This window comes from Rhinatrema bivittatum, chromosome 13 (assembly GCF_901001135.1).
Source record: "Rhinatrema bivittatum chromosome 13, aRhiBiv1.1, whole genome shotgun sequence".
In the NCBI taxonomy this organism is placed as follows: domain Eukaryota; kingdom Metazoa; phylum Chordata; class Amphibia; order Gymnophiona; family Rhinatrematidae; genus Rhinatrema; species Rhinatrema bivittatum.
In genome coordinates this window covers 67,826,293-67,845,155 of record NC_042627.1, presented here as the reverse complement: position 1 = coordinate 67,845,155, position 18,863 = coordinate 67,826,293, and the positions used below count along the sequence as shown (strand labels likewise).

At 42.2% G+C, this 18,863-nt stretch overlaps 1 protein-coding gene across 3 annotated transcripts in view; it reads left to right on the top strand.

Moving 5' to 3' along the window:
- RHCG (Rh family C glycoprotein) overlaps positions 1-10,366 on the top strand; it is a 161,263-nt gene extending 150,897 nt beyond the window's left edge. The window contains exons 10-11 of one of the 3 annotated variants that reach the window (XM_029575854.1): positions 1,984-2,055; positions 9,882-10,366. In XM_029575854.1, coding sequence (XP_029431714.1) covers positions 1,984-2,049 — 66 coding nt within the window. In that variant the 3' untranslated portion in view covers positions 2,050-2,055; positions 9,882-10,366. Of the gene's footprint in view, positions 1-1,983; positions 2,056-3,683; positions 4,847-9,881 lie in introns of those variants that run through there. The other 2 variants (XM_029575855.1, XM_029575853.1) reach the window with 2 other exon arrangements.
- Positions 10,367-18,863: the final 8,497 nt, after the last annotated feature.

Here is an 18,863-nt window from a genome sequence, read left to right as displayed (position 1 = left end):
TAAAAATTGGACTGTTGTTATTAACCCATTTTCACTGCATGACTCATATAAGATGGTACAGCAAGTGAGGAGGAACAAAAGTAGAGTAATCAGTACTGCTGATTTACTAACATTTATATTGTTTTATGAACATATTCAGATCTTATTTAATTTGAGATTTATCATAACCAAAGACTACCAGTCTTCCTTCCAATGGGTCCTTTGCATAATGTTGGCAAAAATCTACAAGTTTTACATGATGCTTTCCTGATCGATGAGAAACGGATGACAAGAATTCATTGCAAAATTAGAACAGCTTATTTAAAGAACAACTCAGCAGGCTTCCCTTGGTCAGGAACCTAGCCATTTACAAGAAACATTCAAACGATGGAGGTAATGGAACTGTATACCTGCTGATGGCATTTCAATCCCGTACCATTGAAGCCACCTTGGTAAGGTCATTGTCGGAATGGTGCCGCCATACTGTGTGCACTGATTCACTTCCTAGAACACTAGGGAGCACTGTATAAAAAGGTCACACCTGGATTGCTTACATGTCTTGACGCAAACACCTGAGCCAGATATACCAAGCATGTTCCCCATCGACACAGAATGGGGGAGAAACCCCTTTAGTACCACAGGATACCAGTATGGATTTGAAACAGCAAGAAATGCATTTCTTTGTCATCCATGGTATGCAGGTCCAGTAATTCCATTTGTTATTCAGAAAGAAGTTAGATAAAACACAGAACAATTATGATCCTTTATTAGCATCTTTAAATAGCTGGCTGCACGGAGATTTCTTGTGGAAAAAAGAGAAATGTCATGCATTCAGTATGGAAACAGAACCCTAGTGATGGAATAAAGCAAATTCATATTTTGCAAGTGTAAGTCTTTGGTGTGAGATTGTAGATATGTGAAAAATAATCATCTCAAAATGGAAAACTAGGAGACTTTTTTGGTGAAAATAAATTTGTGAAAAATGTCAGCGGTGTTTTTATTTGCCATTGACTTGGAAAAACATTTCTTCAGTATTTACCCAAAGCATAAAAATTAATCTTTTCTCTAACTTTTGCAACCTTTCTTTTCTTTTTAGCTTCTAGTCTAGGCTAGGGGTAGGCACAGACATCTTTTTCATTTCATTTTGGTTTTCGTTTCATATTTTTCGTTTGCTTTTTTTTTTTTCATTTCATTCATTCTGTTTATTTTCATTTGTTAAAAACAAACAAACAAACCAAACAACAAAGGAAATACAAAACCTGGGGCCGGCAGACTGAGGCCAGCATCATTGTTAGTTTCTTCCATACAAAATAGCTCCGGCCTGGGTCTGGGCCTGGCCTGTTTCTATGTGGAAGAAATGAACAGCAGCACCGGCCTTGGTTTGCCAGCTCCATTTTGTAAGTGTTTTCTCTAGCAGGGCAGAAGCAGCTGAGAGGGTTTGGGGCAGAGCCCAGGAGGGTGTATTTTTTGTCTGTCGTAGTGGGGTAATGAAAACATTTTTAAAATGAAACAAAGCAAAATGAATGAAATTCCACTGGTTTTTATTTGCTTTTAAAAAAAATGAATTGAACAACAAAATTAGAAACTGCATTAAATGTCCCATTTACTTTCAAACAATTACAAATCCCTAGTTTAGAGATTGTTAAATTTCGGACACTTCAACTTTGTGCTAAAGTGACTTTCAGGATTATGCTGCAGGGAAAGAAAATAAGTAGATGCTAGGTTGCCTTGGGTAGAAATGGAATAAGAATTTTAGAAAAATTAATTTGAGAGAAGCTGAATTAAGAAATGTGAAGCCTAAGCCAGGCCAAGCAGAGGCGTTGGAAGCTACTGAGTCCAATGTACAGCCACAGGGTGGAGTAAGAAACCGGCAACAGCACTGACCACTGTGGCCCTAAGCAATCCGTTCATCAAATCCTAAAACCTTCCACCCCCCCAAGAATGAATAAAATGCTCCAGAACTAAACGACCCTGGTCCAGAGTTTCTCACTTTCTTTTTTCCAGGTCCCTGATGAAGAGGAAGAGGTCGGCAACCATTATGCTACCACTGACGCCGCAAAGCAAGTGTGAAACAAGGCAAGTGGCCAACGATTTGTTTTATTTCTGGTCCAATAGAAAAAGAGAGTGAGCAAGGTCCCAGCTCGCCTGTGGGTCTGCGGGGCTCCACGTTGCGTGGACTGCGTTATTGTGCACTGTAATAAGAATGATCTGTGCTCTGGCAGCCCTGTGTGGAATACAGTCCCAGTTCTGATTACAGCAGCCGTTCAGCTAACGTGAATTGCTCATCCAGGGATATATGGTGCTGATATAAAACTCCATATATATTGGAAAATATAATGTTTAATTTAAAAAAAAAAAAAAAAAAGGGTCTGTGTTATCTTCCTGTAGAATCCCATTTGTCTCTGCTCCTGCTTGATTTATATTCTGAAGTGCTACGTAGGGCGTAGCAATGTTTAGACTGCATTATAAACGCTCACTCTCTGTGTTTTATTTGGATGTTTATTAAGGATAGATCAATGATGGTTCTGAATTGATTCAACCCAGAATGCTCCCACCTTCCATTTGTCCCAGGAATTCTGGCTACTCGCCAAAGATGTGAAACCCCTATCAGCTCTGTTTTGGATCAGATTTGACCATAGGCCTCAGAATGGGGTAGGCCACAGGGGGACCATGGTCCGACCAAAATCCCTCCCTGTGGACAGGCAGCAGGAGGAGGAGGAGGAGAGGTGAATCGGCCGTGTTTTCCACCTCTGCAGCTCTGAACCTGATTGCTGCTTTGTACTGCACAAGGACTGCCAGGTGGCAGAGGAGGAGGAGAACATGGCCCGAGGCACCACCTCTCTCCTCATGGTGCCGATCAGCGTGGGAGGGGGAAGGCAACTCAGGGGTGGGGATGGTGAGAAAGGAAGAGAGGCCGAGAGAGGGGTGGGGTGCAGAGAGACAGAGAGAGGAGGTTGTGGGACATGGGGGAGTGAGAGAGAAACTAATGGGGCTAGGGAGACAAAGGGGAGGGGGTTGGAGCAGAGCTTAGTTGATTTGGCTCCCCCCAACCACAAAAGGCATTCTGTTGCCCCCTTCATGACACAAAATTTCCAAGTTGGGTCAGATTCCTAGAGAATAAAATTTCCACCCCACTCCTGCTAGGATTTGGCAGGCCGGGATGTAGGCGACCTGCGTAAAAAGCCCACCTGAACCAGTGAACGCCAGTCAGGTTGCCCGTCCCTATTATCCTTACACAGATGGCACTGCAGATTGCTTCATTTAACCGGTTCATGTGCACTGTGTGCACCGTCCTCTCCGTAAAATGGAGGCTCAGGCACAGTGCACTGTAAGACAGGAATCTTGGCCAGGAGTCCAGTGGGTGACAGAGCTCGGGTGCACAGCACTGGTGAAGCAAACTAGGAAAGAGGGAAGGCAGGTGCCAATCCAGGAATGACTCCCGCTGACAGACTCTGGCTCAGAGAAGGCTTTGCCTCCTGCCCTCAGCCGGGGAGGGAGGGGGAGAGTGTCACGACAAGATCCTTTATACATTTTCTTATGAAATAAGAGTTTTTATTTATATAAAAGCTTCAGTTAAATGAACAGTCAGCCTGTGGTTTGGAAGCAGCAAGGGTGGATTCTGTTCCCTCTGGTCAGGAAGAGACAGACAGCATAAGTACATCCTTCATGGCAGATAACGAGTGCCTTTTTTGTGCTGCTTCTAGGCTTCTGGCAGCAGCAGTCAGCACTGTGATTCATCCTCACTTCTCTGGATCATGACACGGGAAGCTTGTTTAATGTGGAACCGAAGGGGCTGGCCGTAGAATCCTCCTCAGATCTTCTACGCATCCAGAATCTTTCTAAAGCGGCGAATCTTCATTCCTTGTTCTCCCCCCTCCTCTGTTTTCCAGACTGAAGGCCTTAACCAACGATACACAGAGCCAAACGAAACCAGAATAATCTCATAAAAATATTATTCATCAGCACAAAGAACAAAACATTTGCTTTCCTACCTAACGTTCAGGGGTTTTTAACTTTATTTTCTGTCAAAGTTTTTCTGCCATCTTTATGACTTTTGTTTGCTATATATATAAATATATTTGTGAATAAATACATTTTATACTATTAATGCCCATAAAACTAGATTTTTATTGATTGAACCAGCCCCATAGCTATGGATCCGAGCTTTCAGGATAACAATAAATCTAGTAATTTTGAAGATCTTCACTGGGCATCAAATCAAAACAGCTCACCAGAAATGTATGCAGTAGGAAATGTCATCTGACAAGCTGCAGATGATACCTTGCCATTGCGCTGACAGTGAAAGCTCTCACCTCCGCTTCAGAGATCCGTGCAGGCGTCACGCACACAGCATGCTTTGGAAGCATGCCTATACTGGCAAGCAAAACGCTTATCTATGTGGAATAAAAGGAACGCACCCTGTCATTCGCAAGCAATGGCACATGATGAGGGGTGAGACAAAGGCACGCTGACATAAGAAGCCGAAGGCTATGATATGATAGAACCTTTTTCTAGAAGGGTGGTGAAAAATCAAGCATGGTGACCTCTCAGATGGCATCATGTGACCTTCCATGGACATCCTTCCTTGTGCAGTCTTCAGATACTGAGGCACTGACCACTGGTTGGAAAGCTTCAATAATAGCTAATGATATCACAAATTGCTCTAGTTTGCTGAGCCGACATTTCAACTGAGTCAGCTGACCATAAAGCAACAAAAGTTAAAGGGGCTGATTTATCAATGGCATTTTCCTACAGGTCATAAGAACAAAAGATTTGTCATCCTGGGTCAGATCAAGGTCCATAGAACCTAGCATCCTGTCTCTGACGCTGGCCAATCCAAGTTGCAAGTACCTGGCAGATCCCATAAAGTAGATCTAATTCCTATAACTCACTCCCAGGTATAGCAATAACTTTCTTTAATCTACTTGGCTAATAATGTGTTATGGGCATTAGTTTCATGGAGCATCCCCTTATTTTAGTATTGTTTGAAAAGGAAAATAACCATCCTTTATTTACCCATTCCACCCCACTCATGATTTTATAAACTTCTATCACGGCCCCTCTCAGCCATCTCTTCTGCAAGCTGAAGAGCCCTAACCTGCGTAGCCTCCCATCACAGGGGAGATGTTCCATCCCCTTTATCATTTCTGTCACCTTCTGCACTTTTTCTAGTTCTGCTATGTCTTTCTTGAGATGGGATAATCAGAACCGTATTGAAAACTCAAGGTACGATTGCACCCTGGCTCGATATCGAAGCAATATGCCATTTTCTGTTTTGTTCTCCATTCCTTTTCGGATCATTCCTAATATTCTATTTGCTGTTTGACCGCCGCTGCACATCGAGCAGAGGGTTTCAACTTCTTGTCCTCAAGGATTCCAAGGTCCTTTACCTGGATAGTGACTTCCAGTACAGGATCCAGCATTGTGTACCTGTAGTTGAAATTATTTTTCTTATGGGCATCACTTTGCACTTTTCTGCATTACATTTCATCTACCATTCAGTTGCCCAGCCTCCTAATCTCACAAGCTCCTTCTGCACTACCTCGCAATCCACTGCTGTTTATTTAACAACTTTGAATAATTTTGTGTCACCTGCAAATTAGATCACCTCACTCCTTGTTCCCGTTTCCAGATCATTTATTGCTTTGTTAAGCAGCAGAGGTCCCAGTACTGACCCCTGTGGTGCTCGTCCAGTTAGTCCTGCCTTCTTTTTCCGGCCTTTTAACCAGTTACCAGTCCACAAGAGGAACACTGCCTCCTATCCCAGGACTCTGTAATTTCCTGAGCACATTACAAAAAACAAAACTAAAAGATTGGCAAGAGTTCTGAGAGTTTCCATCTTTTGATTTTAAAATGCACTATCAGCAGAGCTTTTGCCTTGTGAAGCTTTTTTCACTTTAGAGCAGTTTGTAGATGAGTTAAATCCTATAGTGGATTCTAACATAAATTATAGGATTTTAAAGCTTATTTGCAGAGGCTGAAGGTATTGAGCCATTCGCCTGGTGCATTACAAAGTACCTACAAAATGAGTCTGCCAATTCAGTCTTAAAATGCTGTACAGGAACCCTCTTCAAGTGGTATTTACCTTCCCTGCAAACAGGGTCTTCAGACTCTTCCGGGAGCAAATGAATGCTACCCCCAAAATATGTCCAGCCTTTGATGGTGACTGGTTTTACGCTTGGGATATTTTGGGTTGAATATATGGGATGGGTCTGATTTGAGATGATGTTTGTGGGTGGATTTGAATTTATTATGTGTTTTTTGGTTGTACACTGCCTCGTGAGCATTTGGTTTAAGCAGTGTATTGAGTTTCATAATTAAACGAATAAAGGAAATGGTGCCGGACCTAGGAATGAAACCCAAGGTCCTCAGATCAGCAGGGCTAGTTTGCACAACATGAGATTTGCCCAAATCGTATTTTGCTGCACCTATCAGAATCCAAAAATGGATATAACAAAGGAGCACAAACTCATCCACAAAAAAAGTCCAAATATAAATACAGCAGAGACAGAAAAAAATGTTTGTCATTGATTAGTCCTTTAGGGTAGTTTGTGTGTCAAAGGAGGACTCTGCATGGGGCACATGATATCTTCTGACCAATCAGCATGCTTGATTTTTTAAAACCATTATACAAATGTCTTAAATTAAGTTGTAGAGAGGAAAGGAAGCCTTGATATCAATGTATTGCAATTAGCAGAGAGCATCAGAGTTGGGAAATCAAAGACAAAGTTCCTAGATTAATGCTATACTTCCCTTTTTCAGGGATTTTTTTTTTTTTTGGTGTGGCTTAGACCCCTGGAGGGTCGCTGAGCTTCCAGGAATGCTGACTTCCTTGTGTTGCTGGTAACTGGTTGCACAGCATTTTCAACATAGAAATGTGAATCGGAACCAGATTCGGTTCGGATTTCAGTTCCGATTCACATCTCTAGAAACCACTGCATTGCCACAGGTACCAGTTGCAGAACGATGTCCATGGAATCCAAGCCTTGACAAATAGTACTACCCGAAAATCAATTATTTATTTGTTACAAATATTTACAGTCTCCTTTTCAAACAACCCTATGGGGCGTAGCAACAATTTAAAAATACAAAATGAAAAACAAACAAACCAGTAACAGCAACAAAATAAAAAAATACAAAGCATTAAAACAAACAGTATCAACAACCTAAACAGTATTGTATGGGCAATGTTCCCTATAAGCTGTGCACGCACACAGGTTGTGAAACAAGCACACACAGAAAAACATAGGACACACAAGAAAAGAGAAATAGAATGGTGCTTCAAAGGGTGCTGCACACAAATTTGCACATGAGAACTTTTTGCACACACAGCCCACAGAAAATTAGAGGGAACATTGTCATGGGAAGCAGATCCCTAAGCTAACATGAATTAAAATTGCTGGAACCTTTAAATTACCCTAACAATTAACAGCTTCTTAAAAAAAAACCCAAAAACACCCCTCTCTATCAGCCTCCTGACCTTCAAAGAGCTATTCTCTAGCTGGCAACGGGAAGGTTACATGTTCCACATGGCTGTTGTGGTACACATAAAAGCCCTGTTATGTGAGGACTTCAAATGTAGAACCTGCAAAGGAGGAATCACAAGGCTCACTTCGTGCCGAGAGCGCCAAGGATGAGATGGAAGGTACGGAGCTAAGCAGGAACATAAAGCGACACAATCACAAACCCCATCTATAAACCTAACGATGGGACAACTCTTGTTTATCTGCAGGGTCTGGTTAAAAGACCCATCCCTTCTCATCTCACCTGCTCTTAGAGTACGGGCTCCCTCCCATCTCAAGAATCCTCCTCTCCACCTTTACGGCCTTTTTTCCCCAGTCTGTGCCTGTGGGAAAGTTTGTATCAAATAAAGCTTTTAATCTCTTAATCTGGATTCAGCCCAGAATGCTTCCCTCACGTGGGCCAAACATCTGACATTCTTTTCAGCTCTGTTTTGGATCCACTTTCACCATAGGTGTCGGAATGGGGTGGGCCATGCTTCTGCCTATTATTCAACTGACTTCCTTTTAACTAGTTTTTAGATTTAAAAGAAAAATTCTGCTTTTATTTAGAATGTTTCAGAATACTTCAGTTGATGGGGTTGTTTTTTTTTCATTGTGTTCCCAAAAGTCACCATACTATGGGTTGGTATTCAAAAGCCATTTAGACGGATAACTGAAAAGTTATCTGTCTAAATGGCTAAACCGTAATTTTAAAACTCTTAACTGGCTATACTCTAGCTGGATTATGAGTTATCCGGCTAGAATATAGCTGGTTAAGATGAGAGCGGGCAATAGGCATTCCCAGGAGGAGCAGAGTTAGCCGGTTAACTCCGCCATAGGGCTGGTCTAAAGTTAGTCAGATATGTCTAAACTCTTAAACATCTAGTTAGTGAAATCCAAGGCATAAATAAACAAGCTGATTCTATTCTTACTCCTGGCCGATGAGGAGAGTTTGCCATCTTTCTCTCGGACAAAGTAGTTAACGTCTGTAATAGGTTTACATCTGATATGCATACTCCTCTTGCTACATTGACTACAGATGAAGCTAAATGGGATTTCCTTTGCTATGACAACTAAGGATGAGATTGTGCAAATTATTGCTAAAATGAATTGTTCTTCTTGTCCACTCAATCCATGTTTGACAGCTATTTTGAAAATTATTCAGGAGGATATTGGCTCCCAGAAAGCTGACATTGTCAACCTCTTCCAGCCAAAGGAAGTCTGCCCGCTATGCTCAAACTACTGCCCTATCTTATCCCTTCTTTTCCTCGCAAAATTCTTCAAGTCCATAGTACTGAATCAGTTAATTGATATTTTACATAGTAATTCCATTATTGATCAATATCCATCTAGGTTCAGAAAGCAGTTGAGTGCAGAAACCTTTTTCATGGCCAGTTTTGATGCCATCAGGTGGGACTTTGCAGCTGTTCACACTTTAAATCATCAGATCCTCCTCTCCCGGCTGCAGGACATTGGGATTTCTGGTTTGGTGCTGAAGTGGTTTTCATCATACTTAACAGATTTGAATCGTCTCTGCTGTGCCGAGCTGGCACAGTATTAATTCAGGGGTCGTCCCCCTCCCATGCTCAGCATTCTGGGCAACCCTTTTCAATATTTGTGTATCCTTCTTTTGTAAAATTGTATCCAGTCTCGGTGTAACTTACAAAATTTATGACAATGATATTCAGGGGGTTTTTTCCTCCCAATCCGATCCATTTGGCCCACAACATTCCGATTTATAACATTTATCTGGCTCTTGATAAGAAAGAGAGAATAATTCGAAGCAGGTTTCCCATGGTTGATGCCTCGCCAATCTTCAAATTGAAAGGCCATGATTTGCAAACAGCAACCCGGGTACGGAACCTTGGCATTATTTTGGACAGCAGCCTCTATGTGTGAGAAGATAAAATCAGTAGTCAGACCTGCTCAGGAGACCAAAACCTTTATTAGAGACCCACAATTTCTGTGCTATTCTTCAGAGCCTTATTTTCTCAGATATTGATTATTGGCAGATGGTGCAGAACGCTGCTGCCGGATTTGAACAGGAATCAGGATGTGGGGTCATATTACGCCAGTACCGTTCTCAATTGTTTGGCTTCCAGTTCGACGGAGAATTCTGTTTAAACTTGTCATGTTAATCTTTAAATTCTTAATAATGTTTCAGCACCACGGATTAATGCCGCCCTGCGCATTTACAACCCGTACGCTCATTCAGTTCTGCTCAACAAGATTTGTTAGAGGTAGTTCTCCTTGATTGGCCCACTTAGATGAAATATGTATTCTGACTTTTTTTGTCGCCAGCCCATGTATTGGAATACACTGTCTGGATATATATGTGCCATTACAACAACAAAAATGTTTAAAAAGTCTTTAAAAACTTTTTTTTAAAAATTTAAACAGGCATTTGAGGCGGATCCCTAAGACTCAGGCAGCCAGAGCTGGTGTAAAAGTATTTGGTGATCTAGGAAAAACCCCAGCTTACCTATTGGTGGTAGCTCTCGCACGTTACTCCCTCCTACAGTGGCAGTGGCTCTTCCAGCACACACAGTGCTTCATTCTTTGATATTGGCTTTGACACAGCAATACCTCTGGGTCTTGTGCTGGCAGGATTTTGCTGCTCCCAAAGGTTTGGCACTCTAGTTTGCCTAATGGAAGCACCGGCCCTGCAAGCAGCAGTTTGTAATCAGTACATGGCTAATACTGTACCATTCATAGTAGCTATACTAGTGATGCAGAGAATGTTGATCTTGTAATGAACTATTGTTTTATGTTGTTTTTGTTATGGTTTTTTATTGTTGTTGTGTTTTTATTATGTATGTCAACTTGTAACTTTGCCACAAATACTGTTGGAGGAGAGCAGGCAATTTATTGTTTAAATAAACAAATACATCAAAGTATGTGAGAATCCCCATTTTGCTGGCCCGACAGTGACGGATAAAAGTTACACTGAGTCAGTAGTATGGGGGGTGGGGGGGGGGGGGGAAGGAGGGCAGGCGGGAAGCAGCCACTGGGGGGCAAGCACTGAGTGGTGGTGTGGAAGATAAGCACTGGAGAAAGGGTCACGGGGGTAGAGGGCAGGAGGGAGAGTACTCAGGAAGGGGCTGTGGGGGGAGGCAGGAAGGAAAGCAAGCACTTGGGGAAAGGCCTTGAGAAGGAGGGCAGGAGGGAGAGCATTTGGAATGGGGCCACGGAGGAAGGATAGAAGGAAGAGAGCTTGGGAAAGGTCCACAAGAGGGAGAGGATAGAAGGGGAGGCACCCAAGAAGAGGTCATGGGGGACGGACGGACACTTAGAAGGGGCCATGGGAAGAAAGGAGAAGGGAGAGCACTCAGGAAGGGCTGGGGAAGGAATGGTGGGAACTGAGAAGAAAGAAAAAACTATTGAGGTGTACTGAGAGGCTAATGGGGAGGGCCTTGGGATTAAGAGACCAGTGGAGTGGGACTGAGCAGGGGCTGGGAGGGGGAGAGAGACTACAGAGAGAGGCTAATGGGGAGAGAGTTTGGAGAGAGGGATTGGTGGGAAGGCACTGGGGGAGCGAGAAAGAAACCAGTGAGGAGAGCAAGACTGCTGGGAACAGGACTGGGGTATCTAAATATTTTGGATGTTGAAAAGGAGTCCCTACGCCTGACAAGATTGGGAACCCCTGTTCTGGAATCAGGGCCCACCATAGAAATACCACATCTGGATCTGCAGAGGTGCAGCCAAACATTTTGGGGGTATTCGATTTTTAAGCAAGCCATCTGAATGCCCGTACAACTCTGTGCGGTTTGCAAAAAACGGTTTTGCCAGTTGCTTCTTTCCCGTGAGAGACTCTCCAAGGCCAATTTTCAAAGCAATTTCCATGGGTAAAAAATAAAATCAAAAACGTTTGACCCCATGTAAGTTGGTAGCCTGAGAATTCCTCGCCATCGATGACGCTAAAAGCCTGAAAAGTGTGCGAGCTTTCAGACGCCTTTGAGAAGAGACGTTCCCAGGGTTGTGTTAGTGAACGGAGGGAAAAGAACATGCATGCACGGTATTTTCAAATCTTTGCACATCCTTTTCCAGTAAAATCGAACCACTTTGTACCCAAGGCGATTTTCACACAGACTTTCACTTTGAGAAAAAAAAAAGCAAGCGCAATCTTTCTTCCAGTTTGAAACTTTCCTCCCTCAGTTTCATCATCTGACAGTAGCTTTCTCTTCTTTTTTTTTTATTTTTTAAATAATGTTCTTTCTCGTGTTTCCTAATATTTTTTTTTCCTTTTTTGTCTTTCAAGTAAATGACAGCCTCAATTGCCATTGTTCACATGACGGAGCTTTTAGGGATAAATACATTCCCCCATGCTTCGTGTATGCAGGTAGATCCACAATGCACAAATGTTAAGTGGTTTCAGTCTTTATGTCTTCTAGAAAAGAAAGAGGGTCTATTTTTGTAAAGTTAATCTACGAAACCACCAACCACATCTCTCCTGCTGACTACTCGCAAATGAACAAGTGACCACATGCCTGCCACCCCTGATAAATCATCTTACCTCAAAGATCTGGTCCAGGACAAGAGGCGAGGCCTGCATATCAGATTTTGAGTAGATTGGACAGGATGTGTTTCCAAGGGCCCTGAAGATCTTGTTTAGCACCTTCTGAGCTAGCTCTGAATAACGCTGAAGTTTAACGTTTGCAAATTGCTTTCTTTTTGTATTTATTGAGTTTTGCTTTGAAGCGCGTGGCTGAGAGGGGCATGGGCATGGAATGCCAAAATTTGGTCAGAAATGGGTCAGAGCTGGATCAGAATCATGGTGAGCCCGATTCCGCCTTGTACCTCTCTTCACTGCTCTGTGGGATTCCAGGAGGCGGGATCTGGGTCAGGATCTGAGGTAGGGGATCTGGGTCAGGATCTGAGGTAGGGGATCAGGATCAGGATCTGAGGTAGGGGATCTGGGTCAGGATCTGAGGTAGGGGATCATGATCAGGATCTGAGGTAGGGGATCTGGGCCAGGATCTGAGGTAGGGGATCTGAGTCAGGATCTGAGGTAGGGGATCTGGGCCAGGATCTGAGGTAGGGGATCAGGATCAGGATCTGAGGTAGGGGATCTGGGCCAGGATCTGAGGTAGGGGATCTGAGTCAGGATCTGAGGTAGGGGATCTGGGTCAGGATCTGAGGTAGATCACTGCGCGGCGCAGGACAAGTGACACCCCCTCCACCAGCCCACCCTCCTCCATATCCAACTATTTAACTCGCTGGCACTTTGATTGAACGTTTACATCAGCGTTAGGGGAAGAGAGAGAGCGCGAGAGCAAAAGATGTCCTTACAGAGCAGTCACGAGATGATTCATAGGATTTCAGTGCTGAAGAAAAACTACAAACCTCAGAAAACTTTGTGCACGAGTATGAAAAGAAAACAGGAATAGAAAACACCTCCTATGCTTTGTGAGCCGGAGCTGGGTGGACAAAGGGTACTCCGGCCACTGAGAATATTAGGGAACAGAGAGGACCCAGCAAGCCAGCAGGGTACAGTAGAGTGGGAGGAGTGGAAGTCCTTCTAGTGCCTGGAAAAGAAGCAAATCCAGCGACATTGTAGCCGAGCCTTGCTCCTACCACCGGGGAAAACTGAAAACTCATAAGAAATCAGGCAGCAGAAGAGAAGGGAGGGGAGGCTGTAATTCTGATACCTGGAAGGAGATGAAAGTGGCAATTCATTCCCCGCAGGAACAGCCCCCATCGGTTCTCACGCCCCCCCCCCCCACCACCCTCTTTTAAAAACACGATGCTGAAACTCGTCAGCACCTGCCTGTGTAACTGCTTTAATTACACGCGGACCCAAAATGGAAGCGCATGGTGCTCTTATAATTGGAGGCTTTCCGTTTGGGAGCTGAAAAGAAAACATTTTGAGGGAAGAGGTGGAGCAGGGCCAAGCTGACGCGGCTTCTTCATCGTGCACAGGAAATCGTTTCCTTCAGCCAAATGTGTAAAACCTCTGAACTCGGGATTTTATTTGCTAAATGAACGTCAAAAACCCAGGAAGGAGCGCGGGCTGAAATGTCATTTGTAGACTCTTCTACCAAGTCCATCTAAACCGACGCTCTCATTATTATTTTTTTTTGTTGTTATATAGAAGCATCAGTAACAAAAAAACCCCCACACGATTTATTATTTATTTTTTAGCTTGGAGCGTAACCATTTCCACAGTATTTTCCAAATCTGCTCATCCGTATTTATTCCATCTATGCCCACATCTGTCATCCAGCTGTATTTATCGTTGTTATTATTTCACTTTCCTTTTAAATGGGTTAGAAATGCATTCCATGTGGTTTTCGTTTGCATTTACTTGGACCTGTTTCTAAATCAAACAGAATTACTTTTCAGTGCATTTGAGGGAAAGGTAAAAGAAGAACGCAGCCTAGCCGTCTTTCTACCCATTTGTCTGTCCATACCCCTTCTATTGCTTTATCCTTTGGGTGGAGGTTGACTGTCCCCTTATTCACTGCATGCTTGCTCACAACAATTCCTCCTAGTGCCCTGGGAGTTGGGAAGATCAGGGTTCAAAAGGTCAGATGACTCTCTGTTGGCTTAACAAGGCCACTAACTAGTGTTTCATTGGGAATCACATTATCTGCAAGCCCTCACACATATTTTATTACTTTTGGGTTGGCCTCCCAGGCTTTATGAGTCTACTTGAGGTCACGCCAACAAAGACACTCTATCCCTAGTCTCCACCCCCTCACGGTCACATTCTGTCAAGCTGTGACCTGGTTGGTGTACAAAAGGGGGACTTTGCTTTGGTTCACATTTGAGTCATTTTGGCCAGCAAGACAGGCCAGCACCCAACAGGAAATCCACAAATGATTCTGAATTGTCAAAGTCTATCTGAATCAGTTGCAAAGGAGTCTGTGAAAGGTTTCCTCTCTTCATTGCAAGAAGCAGATACTCTATTTTATTCTGAAAAGAATATGGGAAAGGACACTTATGAGCACAGTTTGACATCTGAGCAAAAAAGGCTAACAGGCTGTCAGTAAAGGGAAAGCTTTTATTTCACTCGCTCTAGCTCTTTACTTCTGTACACATAACATACCTCCATTCTCTCTCACTTAGCATCTCCAAGCCTTTATCTCACTCTATAACTCTCTTTTCTAAATCATTACAACTTCCTATGTTTAATAGAGAGGCTGAAAAAGAAGTTCACTCCATGAGATGTCAAAACAATAAGTATTTAGGCCACATTTAGCATGTGTACATTGTAAGCTAATTTCCAATACAAAACTAACCAGGTATCCCTTTGAAAATTGCCTATAATGTGCATGCACTAAAAGCACCTGCCTACAATTACACCTCTTATTTATGCAGGTGATGGATGATTGGAAGGAAAATAGTGCACATGCATTTGACAATCAAATGTGCGCAGGCTGTTTTCAACCCTTACCTAAATGCAGTTCAGGGAACACCTTATATAACCTGGCTAAACGTACACATGAATTGAAAGAGAGAATGTCTCTGTATAATCTGGCTAAAGGTACATGCGATGGAAAGACTTGCTTTCAGAGGGGTTTTCTAACTTGCTGTCGAATAATCAGAGAGATTGTTTGAGATTGCCTTCAGCAGTTTTGCAACCCTCTGAGCGGAACCACAGTAACGAGATTGTCATCTGCAATTAATACAAGAGTGGACTGTGAGTACTGTGAACATATCCGAGTAGTGCTGATATTCAGGAGGGATCTGAACACTCTTGTTGGTAAGGTATTATCACTCGCTGTATTACCATGTCTGAATCCAGAAAGCAGGTACCATCTGGTGCAATACCTAAAAGATCTAACTACCAATACATTTTACCTGCCCCTCAAGTAGCTATAAGTCCAGGAATGATGCTGAGGGAAGTCAAGGTGACCATGACTGTATTTGAAAATCCAGCTGACCCCATGGAAGGAACCAGTCATCAGAACCACCATGTGGAAAGTAGAATTTATTTGACGTGTTTTATTTATTTGACATGATTTGTATACCGTCATTCGGTTTCGCCATCAGAACGGTTTACAGTGCTCGTGAAATAATATTGGTTAAAGAAGTCAAAGCATCAAAATGTCAACAAGAAGGAAGGTTTTGGGGTTTGATTCTTGGTTGAATACATATAAAATAATTGTTATATATTAGCAATCTGCTATCACAGCAATGTTCATACTTGTGGTAATGTTGATACATATAAAGGAGACTCTTGTTACATAAAGGCTAGGGGTAGTAAGTGAAGTGAGTTCAGTTGCACATTGACTTAGGTGTTCGGATGGTGGGAGTTATTTAATTGATTGGGGTACGGAGCGTTTTTCTTGGTGTTGGGTTGCGTGGTTGATTGGTGGTCTTGTTGATTGAGTGAGTTTGAGTAGGCTCTGTTGAAAAGCCAGATTTTCAGGTCTTTTTTGAAAATTTTGATGTTTGGTTGATTTCTTATTTCCATTGGTATTGCATTCCATAGCGTGGGGCTGGCAATGGATATGGCTCTTTCGCGGGTTGTGTTTAGTTTTGTGGTTCTGGTGTGAGGGATTTTGAGGAGGCCTTTGTTCATTGAGGGTAGGTTCTGTTTTGGAGCGTGGATTACGATGAATTTGCTTAGCCAATTGTTTTGAAGTCCTTGGATTATTTTATGCAGTATTGTAAGTACTTTGTATTCTATGCAGTATTTTATTGGGAGCCAGTGTAAAGAGATGAGAGTTGGTGTAATGTGCTCATGTTTTTTTAATCCAGTCAGAATTCTGGCAGCAATGTTCTGTAGGATCTGGAGAGGGTGGATGGTAGCAAGTAGTAGGCCAAGGAATAGAGCGTTGCAGTAGTCTAGGTTGGAGAAGATGAGAAGTTGCAGGACTGTTCTGAAGTCATCCTGTGCAAGGAAGGGTTTGAGATGTCTGAGCATTAAAAGTTTGTAGAATCCTTCCTTAATTTTGTTGGTTATGTGGGTTTTGAAAGAAAGTTCTTTGTCTATGGTGATTCCTAGATTTCGCATATGAGTTACAGGTGAGATTAAGGTATTTGGGTTTTCTGTTTTAAGTGGTAACATGGGGGTGGCGGTGGGTTTTTGTTTTTGTTTTTGAGGATGATTAACTCATTTTTTTCTATGTTTATTATGAGTTTCAGGTCAGTTAGATGCTGTTTGATTTCTGAGAGATAGTTGTTTTTTCGTATGTATCTCCCAGAGTATTTTGTATAGGGACCAATACTTGTATATCGTCTGCATATAGAAAATGAGTCAAGCCAAGTTGTTCTAGTGTGTGACATATAGGTAGTAGGTAGATGTTGAAGAGTGTAGCTGATAGAATAACTCTGGATCAAGAAGTACAAGATATGCAACTGGGAAATAGTCAAGCTCAAGTGATCCCGAAGTCTAGTGAGTCTCAAGTTGAGGTGCAGCATCAAGTCATATCTGATCTTTGCACTGAGGAGGAGACTGATAACCACGAATGACATACTATGTTTCTATCATCCATGTTTTTATCAGGTATAAATTGCGACTAAGCAGTGACTGAGGTGGAAGAAGGTTTCCTTGGTATATTCCCTAACGTCTTCACCACTGATTCCTCTATCACTGAGAATCAGTCCTATGAAGGGGACTCACCTGATCAAGTGGTGCTAAATGCAGCTGAGGAATATCCATCTTAGGATGGTTGTTTGAAACTAAGATTTGAGGATGGCATACAAGTAGGGTTGCCAACTGGCTCCAGATGTTTAGGACACATTGATCCAGTCCTGGTTTTACTCCCCTGCATGCAGGTACTTATAGTCTTGATTTTCTTAGGGAATGCAATAGGTAAATCAGAATAAGTCCCAGCATGCAATGGGGTTAAGCCAGGACTGGATCAATCTGTCCTGAAAATCTGGAGCCATTGGGCAACCCTAAGTACCAGTGATGCATTGGGTATGTGCAACTTGCCAAGGTTACACTGATCCTATCGCAGTGACCCAAGATTGTTATGCCTGTAGTCAACCATATTTCCCTGGGATATTACATCCTGAAATGCTAAAATATTTCCATAGGTTCCTGGTGAACTTGCAGAAATAGATGCCATTATGAAGGCTATGCCTAACATTGGTCATTCTCATAATTGGATCCAGTATGTGATGTCCTTGCAAGCCTGCCTACCACCATATTGGGAGGTAATTCCTTTGAACATCAACAGTCCTGAAGGTGAAGCTGAATCTGGTATTCCGCTAATGACCTTTCTCCATTTGGAAAACTAACCATTTACTAGTATTATCTTCTGTTTCCTGTCTTCTAATTAGTTACCAATCCACAATAGGGCACTTTTAATTTCCTGAGGTGTCTCTCATGGGGAATTTTGTCAAATGTCTTCTGTAAATCCAAATACACTATAATCAACCAGCTTACCTTTACCTACATGTTTATTTACACCTTCAGAAAATCTAATAAGTTTGTAAGGTAAAATTTCCTGTTATATATAGCCAATAATTTTGTTTTTTAAGAATAGTTTCTATCGTGTTGCCCAACACCAATGTCAGGCTCACCATTCTATAATTTCCCAGATCAATCCTGGAACCTTTTAAAAATATTGGCATACATTAGTCACTCTTGATTCTACAGGTATTGTGGTTTTTTAAATGATCGATTACAGATTAATAGTACCAGGTTTAAATTTCATATTTGAGTTCTTACAGGACTCTGTGGTGGATACCATCCAGTCCTGGTGATTTGCTACTCTATAATTTGTCAATTTGATCTATTACATCCTTCATTATCATAGAGATTAATTTTAGTTGCTCAGAATCATCCCTATCAAAGAACATTTCCAATGTTGGTATGTTCCCTCATCCTCCTCAGTAAAGACTGAGACAAAGAATTCTTTCAGTTTTTCTGCTGTTTCCTTTTCCTCCCTGAGCATCCCTTTTACCCCTTGGTCATCTAGTGGACTAAATCTCTCACAGGCTTTATGCTTCAAATGTGCTTGAAAAAACTTTGTTCATAGTTTTTGATTCTCTGGCAAGCTTCTTCTCAAATTCTCTCTTGTTTTACATCTCAAGAAGGTAGTCATGCTTGAGTCTATGCCATTCTTTACATATATTGCCACCCTCAACTAATATGATCTTCTCTTTCACATCAATATAATTTATACCCTGGTATCATAGTGTCCCATTGGTTTTCCTGCTTCTACCATGTCTCTGAGTTACTTATAAATGATATAAATAAATGCAAACTTCTACCCGTTCACCACTGTATTCCAGCGTACCTTACTTGTGCACACACAAACACGAAACAATCGTATCACTGGTCAATAGTTCATGTAAATCAATCTAGCCAAGTATATGTAGGCCCCTCACTCAGAGGGTCTGTCAAAACATACAGACTCCTAAATAGGTATGGGGCCACCTTGCTTTAATTATAACATCATTTTTGAAACTTTTTTGAAATTT